Below are 24,244 nucleotides of genomic sequence, written 5' to 3'. Positions count from 1 at the left end.
TAGCTGAAAAAGGAAATGACACTATGGTCCTGAACACCGAAGGCTACTACCTCAAGGTGCTGCATTAATTAGAAGATGATACATGTTGGAAGCTTAGTCGTGACCCAACACAGACCATTGTCAGAAAGACAAGGAAGTTCATAAAGGACTCTGGTATGCTAGAAGATGTGATGAAGAAATTAATGCCATGTGCTGACAGACCTTCCAGGCTTTATTGATTGCTTAAGATAGACAAATAAAATGTTCCTCTGAGACCTATAGTTACTGCAATCAGTCCATCAACCTACAGATTGGCAAAACATGTGGCAGGTTTATTAGAACCAAAACTGGGACACTGTGAACATCACATTGTTAACTCACAGTCATTCATTGAGGCCTTCAAGAAAATAAAGATAGGGCAAAATGACATAATAGTTGGTCTGGATCTTGTGCCACTTTTTATGAGAGTGCTGGTACAAGACACATTGGATCATTTTTCCCAACAATTGCCACCTGATATCATCAAGCTGTTCCAACATGCATTAATGACAATGTGGTTTATGTACCACAATGAGATGACGGATGGCACAGCCACGGGATCCCCACTGTCTCCAGGTGTCGCGAACTTTTCATGGAGCACTTTGTGGAGCAAGCTCTGAACTCTGTGAGGTTGTGACCATTTTGCTTCTTACAGTACACTGACAACACCTTCTTGATATGGCTTCATGGTAAGAATGCACTCCAACAGTTGCCTGACCTCATGATTGGCGTACATCCCAACATCAAATTTACTGTTGAGTTTGAGAGGGTTGGCAAGTTTCCATTCTTGGATGTTTTAGTTGAACGGAAGGCATGAGGCTGGTTTAATCATTCAGTGCACAGAAATCTACACAAACTGACTAGTAATTAAACACCAACAGTTTTCACCATCCTGTACACAAGAAAGTGGTGCTGAATGTGTTAGCACACACGGCAAAGATTATTTCTGGACCATTTAGAGTCTGAATTTAAGCATTTGAAGCACATATTCAGAGAAAATGGTCACAGCATGGGAGAAATTGCTAAAGCTTTCAAGTGCAACCAACAAAAGATGCCTTATGAATTGGCAGAAGAGGCCCAGCCAGCTGCATTCCTTCCACACTGTGGAGCAACTACCAGCAAGATAGGGTGCCTGCTGAATAGACGTGGACTGAGACCATCTTGTCTCTAAGATAAGAGATATGTTATACCCCATTAAAGGATGTTCGAGTTGCTAGTGTGTATAGTGTACCTTGTAAATGTGATATTATTTAATAGGTCAGACCATTCACTATGTTGCCAAGCGTTGTGAAGAGCATTCATGACACATCAAACAAAGGGAACTTCAGAAGGCGGCCATGGCTGAATATTACCCAGAAAGTGCACACAAAAAAAAAAAACAACAAAAAGCCACAAGAGTTTTGACTGAAACGATGTCATACTAGGATTCAGTTATCAAAGAAGCAGCCAAAATTAGAATAAATAGGGACAGATTTAACAGAGACCTGGAGTACACACTTAACAGGGTATGTGGGTGGACTTTGGACATCAAGTGTACGCAAAGATATAGCCTTGATATTTATAGGGATGCAGGAGCATCAGTTTTAAACATGGTGCTCGTCACTTGCATCATGCAATGTTACTCAATCCCGCAGCATCATGGAGCAAACTTGCCTTCCACGCACGTGCTGCTGCGGCCCTCTCTGGAAGATTCCACATGCTCCCATTACATCTATATAAGCAGAGCACCGTGCCAGCCCTGACAGTCAGTGATTTCATTTCCTGATAATGATGACGGGGACAGCTGTCAAAAGCTTGGAGAAGTTTATTTGAAATGACATGGCTTGCAAACTGAGAACATTTCATTGAAGCATGCCACTGAGAAAGAATCTGAGGACACACATGTGGTGTGTAGCTATCTATGCCTTCACTTTATATTATTCCATCTGGATTTGCCATTGTTTTAAAAAGACAGTCACACAAATTTGTAGATGAAAACAGACTGGAAGAAGTTACCTTGTGGCGTTGTCATGTATGATCGACATCTCTCCCCCATCGCAAGTTCTTTGACTGTTAACCTAACAGCCCACGGCATCTTGCTTGTTCAGTTTGCTGTGTGATTTGTTGTAATGTGGATGTCTGTATGAAATATACTGAGCCCTACAGAAATGTGTGTGTTTCCTTGGGCTACAATCCAACACCAGTCAACAGTGGAATATGTGACTGCAGACTCAGGCTTTGCCTCTCCAGTAAGTGTGCATCAACACATGCATTTCAAAAATGATAACGAGGATAGAAAAGTTCCTGCATTTCCTCATGCTGACGTGGATTCTGCATTTCTTGCACAAACTATGTATCAGACACCAGCTGCCCAGGTGACCATTACAACAGTGCCATGTGCAACCTTGCCTTTGTTAGGACAGACCACATATACCGATTGTGCTCTCGTGACACCTGAATGCTTTACTGCTTCATTGGTTTACAATGTGGACAACACCCAGTGTATGTCATGAACATTTCCAGGCCAGTTTCCATCCCCCAGTGACCGTTTGGTCCCTCACTGCACTCTACAGGCCCCACTTGATGTGAACAATGTGCTGCATGGCGATACTAATTGTGGTTTCTGGCCTTCTGAACGTGCTGCTGCTCGTCATGTTGACATAGCACTTTTCTCTCAAGTCCCGCTTTTGGATACTCCGCATCACACAGCTATATAGTACCATGGGTTGGATTAGGATTTGATATAGCTGAATCTTTAACTGTCTTGAGAGACAATTGCACTGAAGCAGTTGTGTTAGTCTGTAGGACTGGTTTCCTTCCTAGGCACTTGTGTTGATATCTATTTCACAGGAGTAGTTCTCCATGAAAAGCAATTACAGGTATTTAAATTCATGGACATTCTTGTAGGACTAGTCTCCCCATCCACAATGACTGCAGTTGTCCAGTATCCTGACCTTGTCGATGAGTCTTAACAAGGTAATCCGTACTGTCTTCATTTATGAGTAGCCAAAACTGGCTGCCACCTCCTGTGCCCTGGTCATTTGTTTCAGTTCTTTGGAGCTGCTGTGTAAACAAATATCAGCCACATAGGCTAGTTATCCCAGGTTCTTCCCTTTGACGTAGATCCCTTTGAAGTACTCTCTAAAACTCTCACATATGATCTTTACAATTGCAAAACTGAACAGGGTAGGAAATTAACCATCTCCTTGATCTTTACAATTGCAAAACTGAACAGGGTACGAAATTAACCATCTCCTTGCCTGAGACCTGTGACAATTTTAGAGGCATGTGTTACTCCTCGGTTTTCCATCTTCACCTTACTGTGTATTTTACTCAGCCAAATCTTTGCCAGGCTGATGAGTTTCTGTAGCATCCTGAACTGTCTTAGACAACTGATCACACTCTTATGGTGTATGCAGTCATAGTGCTTTTTGAAACCAACAACAAAAATGCGCAGTTCTTTATTGTGTTCTCACAGTTTCTTAGTGAGCTTATGGAGGATAAAGATGTGATCTGCTGTTGACCATCTTTGTCAGAAACCTTCCTCGTATTCACCAATTACTGATTCTGCCAAAGTTTGAATCCTATGTATGTTGCAGTTGGACAGGACAACTGCTTCATAGATGTCAAATTTCATTTCATTACCCGTGTTATGGATTGGGCAGATCAGAGCCATTTTCCATTGTGTTGGTATTCCTTCTTTGGCCCAGATCATTTGTACCAGCCTGTCTAGTCTTCCTGCAAGTTTCTCATCTTTCGCCTGAATCATCTTGGCCTGTACTCCGTCTTCACCTGAGCTCTCATTTTCTTTAATCCATTTGATGTAACTGATCTCATCCAATGTGGATGAGAAGGTGAGGGGGTGGAGGAGTGGCGGGGGGGGGGGGGGGGGCGGCAGTCTGCATCAGCTGTGGTCAGAGACTGGAAATCGAACTGTAACTGGTCAAGATATTCCTTCCATATTACAGTGATATCACTATCATTGGTCAGAATGATAGACTTCTGCCAGATCTGGTACTCTATGCTAAAACACTTCAGTTTTTGGAAAATTTTCCTGGTCTTGTTTCCTCTAAAGTTTGCTTCCACCTCAAATATGATACCCTTAACATACTTTACCTTTGCTCTTCTCAGAGTTTCTTGGGGAGCTCTTTGAATTGCCTCAAACTGTGCTTTATCCTGCACTGGCCCTGCTTCCTTTAGCCACTTGCTCCTGGCTTCTTGTCTGTTCCAAAGTATCAGCACATTCCTTTCCAAACCAGATCTCCTTGCTAACTGGGTCTCCACTGATTGTTTTCTCTGCTGTAGCAGTCACTGAGCTCCAGATGTCTCTATACATTTGGTCAGTGCCTTCACTGCCATCCCATTCACCAAGTGCCTCAAAATGTTCAATAAGTTGCAGCTGATATTTGTTTTTATTGTTTCATCTATTACCCTTTCAACATGGTAGCTGACAGCCTTCTGTAGCATAGCCCTGGCCCTTCCTATACACTGCAGTTATAACAGGCCTCTATCCACAAGCGGTCACTTTCATTTTCACATTCTGAAACCAGCACTGGCATAATGTCCAATACCCATCTGTTTATTGTCCTTCCATCTGGTGAGATCCAGATGCCTTTATATTGCCCTTAAGCTGGAAGTTTGTGCTGAAGAGAACAAACTTGTTGATGTGACAAAGCTAATGAACCTTACACCATTATAATTGCTTAGCAAGACAATACATAATGAGAAAAAATGTACATGTTTATTCACATGACATAATAAATAACGATCAACTGAGAAGTATACCACATACAGTGAAACCTGTTGAAGTAGTTCATTGATACTCAGGAGTACAACTAGTAAAGTGTCTTGTTAAAGAGTCTATAGGACAGTATGAGTGAAAAGACACTCCAGAAACTTCTTAAGGATTATTTAATGAAAAAAAGAATTTTATAGTGTAGTGCATAAATACGTGTGTATAAATAATGAGGAATATTACCATTACTTGTATTTTATATTGCAATCACCTTAATATATTTTATGTTTATACATTTTTGTATGTCTCTTCTGTAGACATCTGAATTAGAGTATATAAGTAACTTTAATATCTAAATATAAATTGAGAGAAAATTTTATGCAATGTTACTATTATGATTATCAATTTGATGTTTTATATTGTATTGTTCTGTATTACAAGTATACACACTGTATAGAATGTAATCAAATGGGACCAAACAAAAATCAATCAATCAGTTCAAAGTGCAGAAGCTGTTGGAGGTGTGTAGAGTGAAGCTAGCAGATTTGCAACATCACTTTAATATTTTCACTAATGTGAAAAGTTTGTCTATGGCCAAGTTTTTTGACTTTAATACTATTATTTTTGTTGGTTTATTTCTCAACCTGTTGATAATATGCCTTCTGTGGGTGTTGCAGTTTCAAACTTCGCCATTTGTTTTCCCAGCCAACTGATGCACCACTAGCAATGACCAGCAGTACATTTCACAAAGATTGCAGCACAATATTCACCATAAAGAAAATACTGGCATTTCTGACACTGATCTTAATCTAGGAGACTCAGCATTAAGTTGTTGTGACAGTAAAAATCTGTGTGAATTGTTCAGTGAAGTATGCTGTTCAATGAAAGATGACAATAACCAGGTTTTTAAATATGATCACTTACCGTATTTACTCGAATCTAAGCCGCACTTTTTCCGGTTTTTGTGATCCAAAAAACCGCCTGCGGCTTAGAATCGAGTGCAAAGCAAGCGGAAGTCGTGAAAAATATTGGTGGGGGTGCCGCCACAACTAACTTCTGCCGTCGAATATATGTAGCGCTACACAGGCATGCTTTGTAGGCACAAAGATAAATACTGGCACCAAAACCTCTGCGTCAGTAAAAAAAAAAAAAAAAAAAAAAAAAAAAAAAAAAAAAAAAAAAAAAAAAAAAAAAAAAAAAAAGAGGGTAAAAGACAAGCTTCTTTCTCCGCCCCGAGTTTCGACCACTGCATTTTCATACATTATCCAACGAAGTAAATACAAATTCCGTATTGTTCATCTTCGAATGTAGCAGCATTTCAATGTACTATGAAAATCCGACTGGCAAGACTGTTTGGGATGTTTGTCAATATGGTCAACTCTACATTCTGAATTTTTTCCTATCTGTGAGAAGAGATGGTTGCTAACAGGATCTTTTATGAATTGTGAATCACATGCAGTATTCTCTTCACCATAAGAATAATACGAATATAAACATTTTGCCATGTATTGTTTCGTTTTTGCTGATATCTCATTTAAATCCTGTCTGCCTCATAACTAGAGTGAGACAACAGCAAACGCGGAAGAATATACATATCATGTCATGTTTATATTCGTATTATTCTTATGCATAATAGTGATACAGTCACAAATGAAGCACGGCAATTGACTAGATTTTTAAATCTAAGATGACTCTAACTTCTGTGCAGAATGCAATGTACTAAAGAGGCACCTGCAAAGATTTTCAAAGGGAGAAAAATTTTTCGCTAAACTCTCATTCGGAACATCTTCTATTATACGCAGTCTATTATTTGGTTCTTGTTGATCATTATCAAAGAAATCAGCAGTGTAAGTAACAACAAATATCAGTCTCTTGCCATTGTTTCGCTAATGAAACGATTCCTCTCGCATTTTCAGCTTAGAGTGACGTAAACACTTACTGCGCTTATCAGATCAAAGAAAAATAAGCAATCGATTCAAACCAGACGAAGCACGTGAAACAGCAAGGGTACCCGTATAAATACGGACGGAGCGCCTGACGCATCATCAGAGGGTTGGATCCCCTCATTCCAAAGCGTCAGATTGCAACGCCTGGGCTACTCTCAGGTTGGAATCTCCGTCTTCGAAGATTGTGTCTGTCTGTCTGTCTGTCTGCCCACCTGCCGCTTACTGCTGTAGCTGTTCGTCTGTTCACCTGCCTGCTCGCTGTCCGTCGCCATCGCTGTCACCGCCGCCGCCACCGCTGCTGCCTGCTGTCTGTCCGTCTGTTCGCCGCCGCCGCCGCCGCCGCCGCCGCCTGGTCATCGCCGCCGCCTGGTCATCATCGCCGCCTGCCGGTGCTCGCTGCCAACGCCTTTCGGTCGTCCCTGCCGTCCCCGCCGCCACCGCTGCCTGCCGGTCCTCGCTGCCGCCGCCATCTGGTCGCCGCCGCCGCCGCCGCCCTTCTCGCGCACCACCACCACGTCCCAACCCACCACCACTATCATTTTCACCTCTCCCTCCACTGCTCCAACCACCATCACATGGAGCTCATCCTCCACCCCACTTCCCGTCCTTCCTTCTCTCCCTGTCCACCCCACCCCTGCGCCACTTTCGGCTGTAACCACCCCCAACTCCTTCTCCCCTATCACTGTCGCCCCATCAACAGCTACTGACTTTTCGCCGCTCCCTGCACCGCCTCCGACGAGCTGCAAGCCAGCACGGATCTCTGCTCGACGTTCCACAGTCTCTGTGACACCCACGTCCCCTCCGTCTGCGTCATCCGCTGCTCAGGGTGGTCCTGCCCCCCACCATCTCCCCCTGCAACTCATACCCCTGTCCCCTCTCCACCCAGTCGTGCCCACAAAACCTTCAAAGCGCCCGAATGTTGACTCTTCCCCCGCAGTCTCCTCCAAAAAAAACCCCCAATCCCCGTGACCCACCCACCCCCATGGATGCGGCCCCGACCCCCGCCCCTGCCACCCACACCTTTGTCCTCTCCCATCCTGACCCGCAATTCCTTGATGCCCGCTCCCTCACCCTCGCCATCTGGAAATACTACCTCACTGCCCCCATCTCCCAACTGATTCCTCGCAAGGACTCGGTCCTCATAAAATCCCCCAGTGCTTCCTTCCACACCGATCTCCTCTCCCGCATCCCCCGTATCCAATTTGGCCAACGTGCAGCCCTCACCCCCTATCACACCCCGTCCTCTCCCCGTCAGCCTCAACCTCCCCGACGTCCGCCAACCTTCACCGCTGTGATCACGAAGCTTAGCCCCGTGATCACGGAGGCTGAGGTGTTGGCGGAACTCAACTCCCGGCCAGACATTGAAATCCGCTCAGCCCGTCGCATCCTCAATGATGCCGGGCCGACTTTTCTCATGCAGATATTCACCGAATCCTCCTCCTCCATTGACCGCCTCCTCACCGAGGGAGCCCTCATCTACAATCAGCGCCATAAGGTGGACCCCTCCTGTTCCCCAGTCCAATCCTACCGCTGCCGACGCTGTCTCACCTACAACGACCACGTTACCTCTGCCTGCAAGAACTCTCCTACTTGTCCCCACTGCAAAGCCTCACACTTCCTCAGGAATTGCCCCAACCTCACCTCGCCCCCCTCCTGCAACACTTGCAACGAACCACATCCTACCTACTCCTCGAAGTGTAAAGCGAAACCTCCACCAGTCACCCCTGAGCTCACCGTCCCCGTCCGTCCTGTTGATGACCCCATCCACCCCAACAACTCGCTCCGCCCTCCCCCTACTGCTGAGGACATCATCCGTTTCACCACCATTGTGCTCCAAAACATCCACCCCTTCCAGCGCTCACACACTCTTTCCCAAATCGCCCTCGCTGCCCGTTCCATCTTCCATCTTACCACCTATGCCACATACTCCCACAACCAGGCCCACTTCACCTTCACCCCCCTCATCACCCACGTCTAACTCTCCCCTCCCATGGTACAACAACCCTACCGTATCCTGTACCACAACATTCGCTCCCTGCCCACCCACAAACTCCTCTTCCTCCACACCCTCCGTCAGCACCGCGTGGATGCCTTCATCCTAAATGAAATCTTCCTTCAGCCCCGTATCTCCATCTCCACGGCTCCTTACATCCTACACCGCACCGATAATCCGTACCCTCTGGCGCGTGGCGGAGTTGCTATAGGTCACCTCAAGCACCTCCCTGTCCGGCACCAACCTCTCCTTAACAATCCTGCCAAGCATCTCACCCTCAGCCTCTTCTTCCCCACCCTTAGCATCACCTGTGCCACCATTTACGTCCGCTCTCACACCCCCATCCCATACGATTTCCTGGCCCACATTGACCGCACCTTCTCCACCTACGTGATTGCCGCCGACCTCAATATCCACAGCCGTGATCCTGCTGACCTCCAGCGGTGGCATCAGTTTCTCACCACTCTCCAGGGCGACCTGGTTCCCCTGCCTCAGCACACCCGACCCGAATCCAACACCACTCCTGATGTGGTCCTTGCCTCTCCCAACCTCCTTGGGCGCATCACCGCAGATGTCCTTGACCTCATTGGCAGTGACCATGCTCCTGTTCTCCTCACTATCTCTAATGGTCGCCATCCCCGCAACGCTCCCCGCCCTGACGTCCCTCCGAAACTTCTCCATGATTACTCCCGTGCCAACTGGGATGCCGACCGGGACTCCATCCACACCCAGGTTGACGGCCACGACCTTACCCTCCAATCTCCTGATGACATCTCTCGCACTGCTGCCTTCCTGCACTAGACCTTGTCTGACGCCATCGCCACCCATATCCCCACCAAAGCCATCCACCCTCACCGCCCCGCCCTGCCTCCACAGGCCGTCCTTCTGCTTCGAGAGTCCCGCCGCCTCTACCGCTCTTTTCTCCGCACTCGTGACCAGGATACACTTACCCACCACCGGCAATTACAACGACACATCCGCAACCGGCTTACTGTGAAGAAACGCCGTGCCTGGTGCCATACATGTACACACCTCAACACCACGCTCCCCATAAACTCTTCCAAGTATTGGTCTGCTTTCCACCGCCTTACTGGGATCCGCCCCACCCCCCAGTACCCTCTCCTCCTTAATGACCGTCCCTTTCCTGACAACCTTAGTAAGGCCAACCACTTTGCCTCCCACCTCTCTGATGTTTTTTCCATCCCCAATGATCCCCACTTTGATTATTCCCTCTTCCCTGATGTCATGGACCGTACGAATACCTCTGTTCCTCCCCTTGCTCCTAGCTTCCAGTACTTGGGCCACACCCCACCATCTGCACTTAACACTCCCATCACTACACAGGACATCAGCCTCACACTCCGCACTAAACGCAACACTGCTCCCGGCCACGACTGCGTTACCTACCGCCACCTCAACCACTGCCCTCCCTCCTTCCTTTCACTCCTTGCCACCCTCTACAATGCCATCCTTGCCACTGGCTTCTATCCCGACCTGTGGAAAACCTCCCGTATCCTGATGTTCTCCAAACCCAACAAGCCTCCATCTGATGCCTCTTCCTATCGTCCTATCTGTCTCACATCGGTGTTCAGCAAGCTCTTGGAATCCATCCTTTCCCAGCGCATCCATCACCACCTCCGCCAACACCACCTCCTCCCAAACACCCAATGTGGCTTTTGACCTTCCTTCTCTGCTGATGACCAACTCCTCCACCTCACTCATCTCCTCTCCCTCCAGCTTAACTCCCGTTGTTCCGCCATTTTTGTCTCCCTTGACCTCGAAAAGGCCTACGACCGTGTATGGCATCCCGGCCTCCTGTTTAAACTCCAAACCTACGCCCTTCCTATCAACTACATCCGTCTGGTGGCCTCCTTCCTCTCCCACCGCCCCTCCTATGTTACCATCCATAATGCCAATTCCCACACCTTCTATCCCTCTGCAGGTGTACCCCACGGCTCTGTCCTCTCCCCTCTCCTCTACCTCCTGTACATGGCGGATATGCCCCAACCCCCCCCCCCCCCCCCCCCCTCCAGTACACCTCTTGCAATATGCTAATGACACCGCATTCCTCGCCCTCGCTCCTACCCTCCAACGGTCCCAACGCCTTCTCCAGACTCACCTTGACCTTTTTGCTGCATGGTGTAACCAGTGGCTCCTGAAACTCAATCCTTCCAAGACCCAGGCAATCATCATAGGTCGTACCACTCACTCCTTCCGGCTCCTGGATTTCTTCCTTACTGTTTGCGCACGTCCTGTCCGCCTCACCCCCACCCTCACCTACCTTGGCCTCACCATTGACCGTCACCTCACCTGGATCCCTAATCTCCGCTCCATCCAATCCAAAGCCCACAACTGCCTCCGACTCCCCAAACTCCGCTCTGGCTGGACGTGGGGGTTGCACCCCTCTACCATCCTCCACACCTATAAATCCTTAATCCGTCCCATCCTCTGTTATGCCAGTCCTGCCTGGATATCTGCCCCCCCCCCCCCCCAAATTCTATAAGTCCCTCCAGATCCTTGAGCGTCATGCACTTCGCCTCGCCTTCCGAATACGCCTCCCGTCCCCCATGCGGATCCTCTATGATCTCATTCCTTTCCCCCATCTGTTCCTATTCCTCGAACATATCCGCATCCTTTACACCTCCCGCCGTCTTGCACCCCCTCACCCCCTGGTTGCTCCTCTCCTCTCCCATCCCCGCCCCTGCCACGTCTTCCCCATTGTGTCCCCCCTACCCTCCATCTCTACACCCTACATCTCCTTTCCCAAGGTGGCTTCCATCAACTCCCCCTCCCGGATGATGCCCTCTCTCCCTCCATTTATCCCTCCTATCAACTCTGATCCTCACTCCCCCTCCTTTCCTCTGTTCTTTCCCTGGGCTCCCTCTTCCCCCCCCCTTCCGTCCTGTTTTCTCCCCACTAAACCTCTCCCAACCTCCCTTCTCCCCCCCGCAAGTCCTTTGTATTCCCCTCCTCTGCCTACCCCACTCCCTGTCGCGTCTGCCCCCACCCCTCTTATGGGTCCTCCTCCTCCATCAGCTCCTATCCCGGTTCTCCTCTTCGCTTTTTCTCTCCTTTCCCCCCCTTTTTTGTTTTCCCATCATCTGTCCAGTTTCCCCCCACCTGCTCTCGGCTGTGCTGTGTCGCATTTGCCAACTTTTTCGTGCAGTGTTCCCGTGACTATTCAGTGTTGTTCGTCTTTCTCGTGTTGCAAACGGACACCATGCTGTCGCTAGTTGTGCATTTTATGTCTTTTGCGAACAGAATCCAGACTGTCGCCGTGTTTTTTTAATTGTCTGTCTATTGTTTTACCTGTCTGCTTCGTATGTATTTTATTAGTTACATCGTCCCTCTGTTCTTTGTTTTAAGTTCCACGATTTCTTTTTGCCATGTTACTCTTTAAGTCTCCGATTTTATTGCCTGTTTTTATTATTTATTCTCTTCATATTTCTCATAAAGTCTGTAGGCTGAAGAGCGGCATGCTCAGCTGCTGCCAGCCCGCCCCCCCTTCGGGGGGAACTGAAATTAAAAAAAAAAAAAAAAAATTCATTCGACCTAAATTGTGTCTCATATTACAATGGACCAACTTTGTTTCGATTTGGAGATCCAGCCTAAAACTTTTCTCTCCCCCTGAATTTGTAGTCTCAAATTTCAGGTGCGGCTTAGAATCGAGTGCGGCTTAGATTCGAGTAAATACGGTAGTCAAATAAATTATGATTTTAAGCCTAGGTATTTTGGGCTATGAAATTTATTTGTCAAGTATTTTAATAAGGCAAAGGGTATTTTATCCGGAACTCCTTCAGTATTTATTAACCAAATTTGAAATGATATCAAAATGGGTATTAATATACAGAAGGTGGCAAAAAGTCTGTGTATAGGCTCCAGAAATAGGAATGAGTGGAGCTTGGCAGTATACTCAAATGCACAAATTAAAAGGATTATTGAATTTCTAGTTCTAGAAATTTTATAATTAGTTTCTATGTTAGGTTGAATGGAAAATAATAGGAATAATGTCACAGGGAAGGATAAATTACTCCAGTGCTTTTGTGCTTTTGTTTATATGTTAATGAAAATTTTTTGATTCAATATAAATAATGGAAGGAGTAAAGGTAACAACTTACTGTTCAGTTAAGACAGCAATAAGCACTTCAACATGACACATTTCCAAGCTTTCAGAATAATCATTCTTGAGAGATAACAGAATGCACATGCACAAACATACCCACACACAAATACAAATTCACTATATTTTGTTCTGGTCAAACTGCACTGCGCCAGTAGTCAAAATGCGGTGCCAACAGAATACAATCTTGTGTGTGTGTGTGTGTGTGTGTGTGTGTGTGTGTGTGTGTGTGTCTCTGAGGTACAATTATTCTGAAAACTTAGCAACATTCTCAGTGTCGTTTACAGGACCAGCAATGATTCAAAGCCATTATTTACTTTTTTAAAACTCATTTCATTTCTTTCCTTTCAATAATAAAGTGATTGTTTGAAAATTTCTAAAAGCCAGAGACTAAATGATCTATTTAATTTGTGTTTGTCTCATCTCTGGACAAACTGGCAGCCCTGCTCTGATGTTGCAGTTTGGTAGATAGTTTAGACAAATCCTATAACAACTGGCAATTCCAGATACTTTCCTATTAACTTATTTGACACTAAGTATTAAGTACATTATTACTTACTGCAATAATTATTGGTGTTATATTCCACCAAACTTTCCAAATTACTTTGGGAGGTGATTTCTTCATGAACTGGATATCAACAAAGAGTACAGATGTTCCATACAGCCAGTAAAATGTAAATGTTTCAAGCAAAATGGCTACCAATGTAACCACTTGTTGATAACGGATTTGGTACAGTGGTTGTAGAATCACGAAGCCAGTCTAGATTAATAAATGATAACAATAAGAAAACATTAATGTTTTCAGTCAAATTCAGGATGCTATCTACAAACAGAAATGTTGGTATTAACAATATGTTTTTTTCTCCAGGAACGTTTAAGGAACTACAAAATAAATTTATTGTAATAGAGCTATTAGTTTGCCCTGATCTTAGATATTCCTCACTTTTATGTGGGCATAACCACCAACCATTTGTCCTCCAGAATGCGTGGCATCAGCCGAACTGTGGCCAAGAGCAGGTTTCACCACACAGTGGTGGTACATGCTTGATTTCAATAGGTGTGCATTTGGATCCTTTCCCCCACCCTTCAGCACAAGCTTTTATGAACTATGTAAATGGGACTTATCCTTGAAACACGTGCTTCATTCCTGTAATCTTTCTGGCCTCACAGTTTCTCCTTCCTCTGTACTGCACCCTCTCTCAATTGAAACTTCCATATCGTCATCATGATGCACAGTACGAACTCACCAGCTCTGATGCCCATGCATCACATTCCTATCCAGTGCACCTCTCTCTCTCTCTCTCTTTGTGTGCTAAGTTATTTACATAACTTATCTATATATCACTACCACTTCCATAGGGGAGATTTCTAATGCACACCTGTACAAAGCTGCGTGTCAGGAAAGTGTGTCCTTCACGTTGTATATTAATTACATGACAGACAATATTAGTAGTAACCTCAGAATTTTTGCAGTTATCTATAAACAAGTATTATCCACATACACAGTTGGCTCTTGATAAGATTTCAAAATAGTTCAAAGACAGAAAACTCATTCCACATACTCATAAATGTAAAAAATTTTACTTCCAACCGACAATGATCTGTGCGCCGAGATTCATGCAAATTACTTAGAAAGATATATACTGTCATCTTCAGTAAATAAATAGACACTACATTCCTTGTATATTTCGCATCTCTTTCTTATTAGATCTTCCAACCTCATGAACTGTTTAAAGGTATATTCAACTAGTAATACAAACATATTACACATCTAAATGCATATTTTACTCAGTTACAATGGAATTGAAACATCCAGCACACCATCAGTCAAGTAATACAAGTAAATGGCAGTGTTTACTGAAAGCAAAAGCATAATTTATAGTTGCATGACACAAATGAAAGACTAAATTATTGGTGCCACAAATTTAACAACTTCGAAGCAACGCTGTGATGAAGCAATTAGGGATATTTTTACTTCCCCTCTTGTTTTGCCATCTGCCTCTTTAAATTCGTTTTTTCAATTTTAACCAATTACATTAACATACATGAGTATAATCTGCATTTTCATAAAAGAGAAAGGTTGGCCCTCAGTTTTTAGGAATTTAACACCAGATCTAATTTTGTGCTTAGTGTTATGGATGTAATTGATTTTCTAATTTATTTTTACTTTTCCTAGTTAGTATCTTTCATTATAGGGTGAAATCAGTAATTGTTTTGTAACTTAAATTCTATTGTTGACATATAAACAAATATAAAATCTGTACTAATTATAAACATTTGGAAGAAGAAATACTAGTAATCTTAAAGTATCTACTTGTCTCTATTCGAAAACATGTTAGCAAAGCCAGCCCTTAATTTATTCCAAAGTAATTAATAATTTTGTCAAAAGTATTGACGCCTAACGATATTTGTTAATTTCATGATTTAAACAAATAATTCGGTCTAACTCATATAGTAGAAGAAACTGTTAAAAGGAACGAATATTCCCATGTATTCAGTTAATTTAATGAGTTAAGTTTTAATTCTAATTTCTCTAAATTTAACTTCAAACAATGTGTAACTTCGGCACCTATTATTATGAGGATATACAAGGGCCTGATTTTTGGTCTCGAGACAGTCAGTCCACAGCTGAGTTTCGGATAAGGAACCTGTGTTGGTTAGAACGACAGCAATGCATCAACTTAACAGAGAAATAAGTGTTACACCTATAGGCTGCATGTTAAAGCAATGGCAGTGTCTGTTCCATACGTACCTGATTATTTTGAAATAACTGTGAATTATGTGGTTATGTTTTTACTGCTCGTTGATGCTCAACAGGAAACTATTGTAGCAGTATGTGGATGTTTGCCTGCTAACTATTAATGAGGCTTACGGGAAGTTAGAACAATAGTGCGCTGGCCACATATAACAGTGTAATATTGTGTGTGTGGGGGGGTGGGGGTGGGGGTGGGGGGGTGGGGGGTAAACAGTGAAAGTAAAAGACTTTCAAATGCAACTGTGCATCTGTCAGCTACATTATTTAAACTATGTCCATTATAATTATCCAGGCTGTTATGCTGTGGTCGGTTGATGAATTCTGTGTCGATTTCCAACGTTTCGTCTCCGACTGCAGGAGACATCTTCAAGGGGGTCCGTAGCTCAATGGAAGGTCCAACACACCCACTGGCTCGCTACTGACTGCTGCTAAATTCCGTGTCCGCGTGCTCCCACGCCGCGTGTTTTGAAAACGTCAGTGCAATTGGCCGCTGTCCGTCGCCGTCGATCGCCGTTGCCATCACCCACCCAGTAGTGGGCGGGTGGTACACATCTTCTTTAACACCGGCATCCATATGCCGTTTAGCGATTTCGATTGCTTCCCTGTATTGCCTTTCGTAACATCCGCTTGTGGTCGCTAGTACTTGCGTCTCCTCGAAACGAATATTGTGGTTCCCTGGCTGGAAAGCATGCTCCGCAACAGCTGATCGTTCCGTTTCTCCTCTTCTGCAATTTCCCTTATGCTCTTCCAAACGTTTAGAAACAGTTCTTTTAGTGGTACCCACATAAACATCACCACAGCTGCATGGGATCCTATACACTCCAGCTTTTTCCAGTGGTTTGCGGGCGTCCTTGGCAGGCTTAAGGTATTCCTGTATCTTCTTGGTGGGCTTGTAAATTACGGTAATATTCCGCTTCGTCAAGATCCTCCCTATTCTTCCTGTTACATTTTTAACAAACGGCAGGAAAACCTTAGATTTTGCAGTAGCCTGTACGTCAGTATGATTTCTGCGTGGCTGCCTCAACGCACGTTTTATTTCGGCGTAGAATATCCGTTCTTCATTAGTGCATTGTGGAGATGTTCCATCTCAGCGTCGAGCAACTCAGGTTCACAAATATTTCTCATTCTGACCGCTTACGTCTTGATAACACCCCACTTCTGTTGTGGGTGGTGGTTTGAATCCCGGTGCAAATAACGGTCCGTGTGCGTGGGTTTGTGGTATATTCTTCTGCCAAAATGAAACGTGCGTTGAGGCAGCCACACAGAAATCATACTGACGTACAGGCTACTGCAAAATCTAAGGTTTTCCTGCCGTTTGTTAAAAATGTAGTGGAAAGAATAGGGAGGATCTTGATGAAACAGAATATTACCGTAATTTACAAGCCCACCAGGAAGATACAGGAATACCTTAAGCCTGCCAAGGACGCCCGCAAACCACTGGAAAAAGCTGGAGTGTATAGGATCCGATGCAGCTGTGGTGATGTTTATGTGGGTACCACTAAAAGAACTGTTTCTAAACATTTGGAAGAGCATAAGGGAAATTGCAGAAGAGGAGAAACGGAACGATCAGCTGTTGTGGAGCATGTTTTCCAGCCAGGGAACCACAATATTCGTTTCGAGGAGACGCAAGTACTAGCGACCACAAGCGGATATTACGAAAGGCTCTACAGGGAGGCAATTGAAATCGCTAAACACCCAAATAATTTCAACTGTAAGGAGGAGGGTGTGAAATTAAACGGCATATGGATGCCGGTGTTAAAGAAGATGTGTACCACCTGCCCACTACTGGGTGATGGCAACGGCGATCGACGGCGACGGACAGCGGCCAATTGCACTGACGTTTTCAAAACAAGTGACGTCACGCCGCGGCGTGGGAGCACACGGACACAGAATTTAGCGGCAGTCAGTAGCGAGCCAATGGGTGTGTTGGACCTTCCATTGAGCTACAGCCCCCTTGAAGATGTCTCCCGCAGTGGGAGACGAAACATTGGGAATCGACACAGAATTCATCAACCGACCACGGCATAACAGCCCGGATAATTATAATGGACATGATATTTCTGGCCGTGAAAGTCTACATTTTAGTATTATTTAAACTAGTCAGTTTTGTACTTCCACACTCTAGTTTTTCAGTCGGTGCACTGACACCGAGGACTACAAGCAAAGAAATAAAGCAGGCCAATGTTGTCTTTTTTAAAATAAAATCTGCACTTCATAAAATGCAGGAAAATAGTATCATATGACTATAACATCGCCGGCCGCAGTGGCCAAGCGGTTCTAGGCACTTCAGTCTGAAACCGCGACCACTATGGTCGCAGGTTCGAATCCTGCCTCGGGCATGGATGTGTGTGATGTCCTTAAGTTAGTTAGGTTTAAGTAGTTCTAAGATCTAGGGGACTGATGACCTCAGATGTTAAGTCCCATAGTGCTCGGAGCCATTTGAACCATTTGACTATAACATCTGAGTCACACTTAGAATCAGCTGACTCATACAAATTTGTCAGTGTTACAATTTGTAGAGATATGAAATAGAACGATTACATAGGTGCTGTCATGGGTAAAGAGGGTGGCAGACCTTAGTTCGTTGGCAGGATGGTGAGGAAATGCAGTCAGTCTGTGAAGAAGGCTGCTTAAAAATTTCTTATGCATAGTGTGTGGGACTCATATCAAACTGGATTAACAGGGGATATTGAAAACATACAAAGATGGTCCCAGGACTGTTTCCTTCACAAGGGTGTGTCACAGTAATGCTGAAAACCCTGAAATGCAGACGCTTGCAGATTGATGCCAGTTATATTGTGACAGCATACTTACAAGTTTGCAAGAACCAATTTTAAGTGATGAGTCTAGAGATATTCTTCATCCTCCTGTGTGTCACACCCATACGGACTGCAAAACTAAGAACATATTAATTACAGAACACGCAGAGGCATTGAAGCAAGCATTTTTTCCATGCTTCATACACAACAGAAATGAGAGGAAAGCCTAAAATATGGGGCCATGCTAAGTACCTTCAGTCATGAATTTTGCAGTGCGTTACAGAGCATGTGTATAGTTAGGTAGTTAGCTAGTTAGTTACATGTTCCATAGATCATTTGAACAATTCTATTATCGAAATTATGTGGAAACAGTCAAGTTTATGGGTTATGTATACATGATTAGTGTTAACATAATGAATACATTATTTTTAGTCCTACTTATGCAACTACAGTTAAAAACTTGTTTTTATTTTTTGTTACATGCTGCCAGTTTATAAAAGAAATTTGTTCATGGACTAGAAAGAGTTGTTCACAAGAAATGATTTTAAGTTAGATTTAAAGCTTACTTTGCTACATGTCAGACATTTTAGGTCACTGGACAAATGATAAAACATTTTTGTTGCTATATATTGACCTCCTTTCTGGGACACTGACAGTTTTAATAATGGGTAATAAAGGTCATTTTTCCCTCTAGTGTTGTAGGTATGGCCTTCACAGTTCTCTGTTGTTCTAAAATTGTGGTGGATTATTTATGATTAATTTCATTAGTGTGTGCTCCCATGGAATCTAGCATTTGGTCTTCATCATATGTGGAATGTTTGTGACCTCATTTGCAACCATATCTCACCATAGTTTAGTTGTAACACCACTGTTAACTTCAGTTCAGCTTCTGTAGTCTGATTGCTGCCATGTGCCTTACCACGTAAAAATTTGCCCAATTTTATATGTTTATGATTTGTTACACATATTTTTATCATTTACTCTTATTTGCTGTTTTAATTGGTTGTTCTATGAGTATGTTTTTTCCAGGGAAAGTGATGTTGTAAGGGATCCTGAAGAGATCATAAGACTAAAAGCAGAAATTTTGTGAAAGTGTGATGAATTTGATGATGATTTTGATATGGAAGAGGAAGTTACTAAAGCTGATGATCACAACAGTGAATCTGAATAGTCACAGGTGGGAAGTAACAATCAGGTAACTCCTGCACTTGACGTTACAGCAGGTAACTACACATTTTATAATGGGAAAGGCAATGGAACTCTTTGGATCAGTCAGCCTCTAACTACAGAAAAAACAGACGTTAAAAATATTATTTGTGTTTTACCTTGCCAAAAAGGGGCTCCGAGGAATGCACTTACACATTTAGATGCATTTTATCCATTTGTCTCTGAAAATGTGATAGAGGACATCTGTGGTGCCTCTAAATTCCAAATTTCCAGATCCCCACAGTCTGCCCTGGCAGACGACACAGTCCCCACAGCTGCACCTGGACTTTCTCTAAAGAACCCCGTGTCCAATAGGCAAATGCTGACACGAGTATCTTTTCCCCCCACCACCATGTATGAAAACAGATGTTTCCACCAGATTTATCCTAGCTGGAGATAAAGCCATTCTCGGATGTGTGCATGTGCTGAGCAGTAGTAACAGTGGCTACGTGAATGTGTCGTTTGCTAATTCAGTGAACATGCAGTGTTTTCTAATGAGGATCCAGGCACTGTACAAAGATCATAATTGTTGCAACCTGATGGCTTCCTGACGGCAGTACGTGGATATATTTCGGTGAGTCAGTCTTGTATCAAATTTTGCAAATGACTTGTGGGTACCTCGTTTACCAAACAGGACAAGGGCATAAATGCTGGCATGGCTTAAATGTAAAACTGCCTATTTTAGGGTGAGGAAATCTCACCAGAATTTCAGGAAAGTAATAAAAGCGAAATTCAAATGACAGTCAGTGACTTTCAGTATGACTTCTGCTTATCTTCAACTGTCACAAAAAAAAAGAACTGACTGTGATCCACCTCTCTACAATGCTGAATGTGATGGTTGACCATGCTGTAAAGTAGGATAGGTGGCAATATATGACAGGTCTGCTGACAGAGCACAATGCCTGTGCAGGCACAAATGTTTTGGAGCACACTGTTATACACATTGTTGAACATGGGGCTCTGCAGCGTACAACCCCTATTGTGTTCTGTTCTCATGATGACTCAATGTCATCATCAATATGGCTGCAGTGGACACAGGATCATTAAGATTGGATCATGGAGCAATGGAAACATGTTGCCTGGACAGATAAGTCATCTTTCTTTTTACACCAGGTCCACAGTTATGCCCAGATAAACTGTCGCCCACGCAAACGACTGCTCAAGCCATGCACCATGGCATGGGCGGACGCCAGTGGGGGCAGTATTATGCTACTGAGTATGTTCACGTGGGACCTGTGGTAGTAACTGAAGGCATCATGATGGCTGTGGACTATTTAAACATTATTACAGACCATATGCATCTCTTCATATTTGATGTCTTCCCCGATGGTCATGGCATCTTCCAGCAGGGTAACTGACTATGTCACGAGACCAGAAACATGCAAAAGTGGTTTTTAGGAATGTGATAGTGAAGTCACATTGTTGTCTTGACTACCAAATTCACCTGATCTGTACCTGATGGAACACATATGGGACACTATTGGGCAACAGTTTCCTGTCGGAGGAACACGAAACAACCTGGCTAACAACTTAGAATTTAGAATGACCTGGAGTAAATAGGAGCAGCAACATCACACACTCATGTGGGGTTTGTCGATGTTTTGGACTGATGTGACCAACCCTGTGTTAACATAGTTGTTAGCCATTTGAACAAAGAGCTGAGCCAGTTGCTTTTGAATGAAACAAAGTCTCATATCTGTGCTGTGCTTGTTGCTGTGACTGGGAGATGGGGATGCAGTAATCATGGCCTGCACCTAATTAGGAGGGGGAAGGAAAGATTAGCAAAGCACCTTGCAGAAAGTGAGAGGGGGACACAAGCACACAATACAAAATCCCTGTGATTACTGGAATCAAAGGGGCACATTTTTTAGGTTAGAGTCAGGTTACAGGTAGAGAACATTGAAAGAAATTAGAGTAGTACAAAATCACAATATGTGAAACAGTTTGCAGAAAAATAAAATTATTTGGTTTCATCAGAACTTTAGAGAGTTGAAAAACAAGAGAGATGAGCTTATCGAACAATGGAAAATCCAGGATGGAATGTAACAATATTATGAAAAGGGAAGTTGCTACTCACCATATAACGGAGATGCTGAGTCGCAAATAGGCATAAAAAAAAGACACACACACACACACACACACACACACACACACACACACACACACACACACACACATGTGCGCACAACTCACACACACACACGACTACGTCTCGGGCAACTGAAGCAACACACAGGTGTTACATTGTTACATACAGGTATTTGTATGATTGGCCAATTCCAACAGTTACTCATTGATATTATAGCCATAGAATACTATGTTTTTTTGTTTTGTGAAGTGCAAAATTTTACATTTCTTAGCACTTAAAGCATGTCACCAATCTCTGAACCACATTGAAATCTTATCAAAATCTGATTGATTGTGAGTATATCTTCACAGTCTTTCAGATAGTGTTTCATTATGGATAACTACATCATCCTCAAAAAGCCTGATTTTACTATTAATATTGTCTGCAAGGGAATTGATATATAACATGAACAGTAAGGGCCCCAACACACTTTCCGGGGGGCACCTGAAATTACTTCAACATCTGGTGACTACTCTCCATCCAAGATAACAAGCTGTGTCCTCCCTTTCAAACTGTCCACCCCAAAAGATAAGTTGAGATGAACACATGAAGGGACAAGACAAACACCAAGACAAACAAATGTAAAGAAAGGGTGACAGAGTGCTAAAATGGAGGGAGGGTGGAGGCTCCGGAGAGAAGACCAAACTGCCCACCATCAGATGAGATGATAAAAACCCTCCTCATGAATAAAATGTAAAACTAAATCTGCTGTTGAGCCATTATCACCCAACACTGAAAGTAGGGTGCTGGGAAGGTTAAAAGTCTATTGCAGAGTGGCTAAAATTGAGCAGTCCAGCAAGATGTGGACGGCAGTCATAGGGGAGCCACAGAGACACCGAGGTGAGTCCTCGCGACGGAGGAGGTAACCATGTGTTAGCCAGGTATGGCCAATGCGGAGCTGGCAGAGAACCATGGAGGCCTGCGAGAGGCCCGCATGGAAGACTTCCACACATTTGTAGTCTCCTTAATGACAAACAGTTTGTTGTGCGTACTGTTATGCAATCTCGTCTCCCAAAGCCGAAAAACATTGCGGCATAATATGGAACGCAGGTCAGTTTCAAAGATGCCATCTCCAGCCTGTCAGCAAGTTCGTTTCGTGGGATTCCAATGTGTCCCAGGATACAGACAAACACCACTGAACAACTAGACTGTTCCAGAGCACAGATAGACTCCTTGATAATCGCTACCAAGGTATGGCGAGGGTAGCACTGATCGATAGCTTGGAGACTGCTCAAGGAGTAAGTACAGAGAAGAAACGACTTGCCAGAGCATGAGTGGATCTGCTCAAGAGCACGAGATATGACCACCAGCTCTGCAGTGAAAACACTGCAGCCATCTGGCAAGGAGTGCTATTCAAGATACCCTCTGTGAACATAGGCGAAGCCAACATGACTGTCAGTCAATGAGCTGTCGGTGTAAACCACTTCAGAGCCCCAGGACATGGCAAGAACCAAGAGGAAGTGACAGTGGAGAGTAGCAGGAGGAACTGAGTCCTTAGAGCCATGCGAAAGGTCCAGATGAAATCGCAGCTTAGGTATACACCATGGAGGTGTACGTGGAGCAGAGGTGGTAAAGGAAAGGACTCCAGTTCACACAGGAGGGATCGGTTACAAACTGTGATTGTAAGCCCTGACCTGGGCCACCGATGCAGGAGATGAACCGCCATGGGTGGGAAAAGGAGACGGTGTGCAACGTAACTGGTGAGCAGTTGTGCACGCCTAACTTTCAATGGAAGGACTCCAGCCTCCACCAAGACACTGGTCACTGGACTCGTCTTATAAGCTCCCGTCGCTAGTCGAAGACCACAGTGGTGCACTGGGTTGAGTAATCGCAATGCTGAGGACGCCGCTGAACCATAAACCAGACTCTCATAGTCAAGGCAGGATTGAAAACGTGCTCTGTAGAGCTGCAGCAGCATAGAGCGATCTGCACCCCAGTTGGTGTTGCTCAGATAGCAGAGGGCATTGAGGTGCTGCCAGTACTTCCACTTAAGCTGACGAAGGTGTGGATGCCAAGTCAACCGGGTGTCGAAAACCAGTCCTAAAATCAATATGTCTCCACTACAGTGAGTGGATCATCATTAAGGTATAGCTCTGGTTCCAGATGAATGGTACAAAGTTGACAGAAGTGCATGACTCATGACTTTGTGGCTGAAAACTGGAAGCTGTGGGCCAGAGCCCAAGACTGCACCTTGTGGATGGCTCCCTGTAGGCGCTGCTCAGCAACACCAGTATTGGAGGAGCAGCATGAAATGCAGAAGTTGTCCGCATACGGAGAAGGTGAGATGGACAGCCCTACAGCTGCTACTAGACTGTTAATGGCCACTAAAAACTGAGATACACCCATTCTCCTGGATATGGGGAAACTATGGGAGGCACCAACTTTGACATGGAAAGTACGGAGCGACAGTAAGTTCTGAATAAATATAATGCGGCAATGATATGAAGTTGCCAGGTTGTGTCATAAGCTTGTCATAAATCAAAATAGATGGCAACCAGGTGTTGGCATCTGGAAAAGGCTGTTCGGATGGCAGACTTGAGGGACACAAGATTATCAGTGGTAGAGTGATCCTGGCGGAAGCCGCCCTGACATGACCACGTGGCTC

The 24,244-nt window shown here is 44.4% G+C and overlaps 1 protein-coding gene across 1 annotated transcript in view; it reads right to left on the bottom strand.

The window, feature by feature from the left end:
- The window catches only part of LOC126474326 (sodium-dependent nutrient amino acid transporter 1-like), a 188,682-nt gene that overhangs the window by 61,027 nt on the left and 103,411 nt on the right, over positions 1-24,244 (bottom strand). Inside the window, exon 5 of the mRNA XM_050101793.1 lies at positions 13,351-13,551. Coding sequence (XP_049957750.1) covers positions 13,351-13,551 — 201 coding nt within the window. The remainder of the gene's footprint in view (positions 1-13,350; positions 13,552-24,244) is intronic.

The sequence above is a fragment of the Schistocerca serialis genome, chromosome 4 (genome assembly GCF_023864345.2).
Source record: "Schistocerca serialis cubense isolate TAMUIC-IGC-003099 chromosome 4, iqSchSeri2.2, whole genome shotgun sequence".
In the NCBI taxonomy this organism is placed as follows: domain Eukaryota; kingdom Metazoa; phylum Arthropoda; class Insecta; order Orthoptera; family Acrididae; genus Schistocerca; species Schistocerca serialis.
The sequence above is the reverse complement of the archived record's forward strand: the minus strand, read 5'-3'. Positions and strand labels throughout refer to the sequence as shown.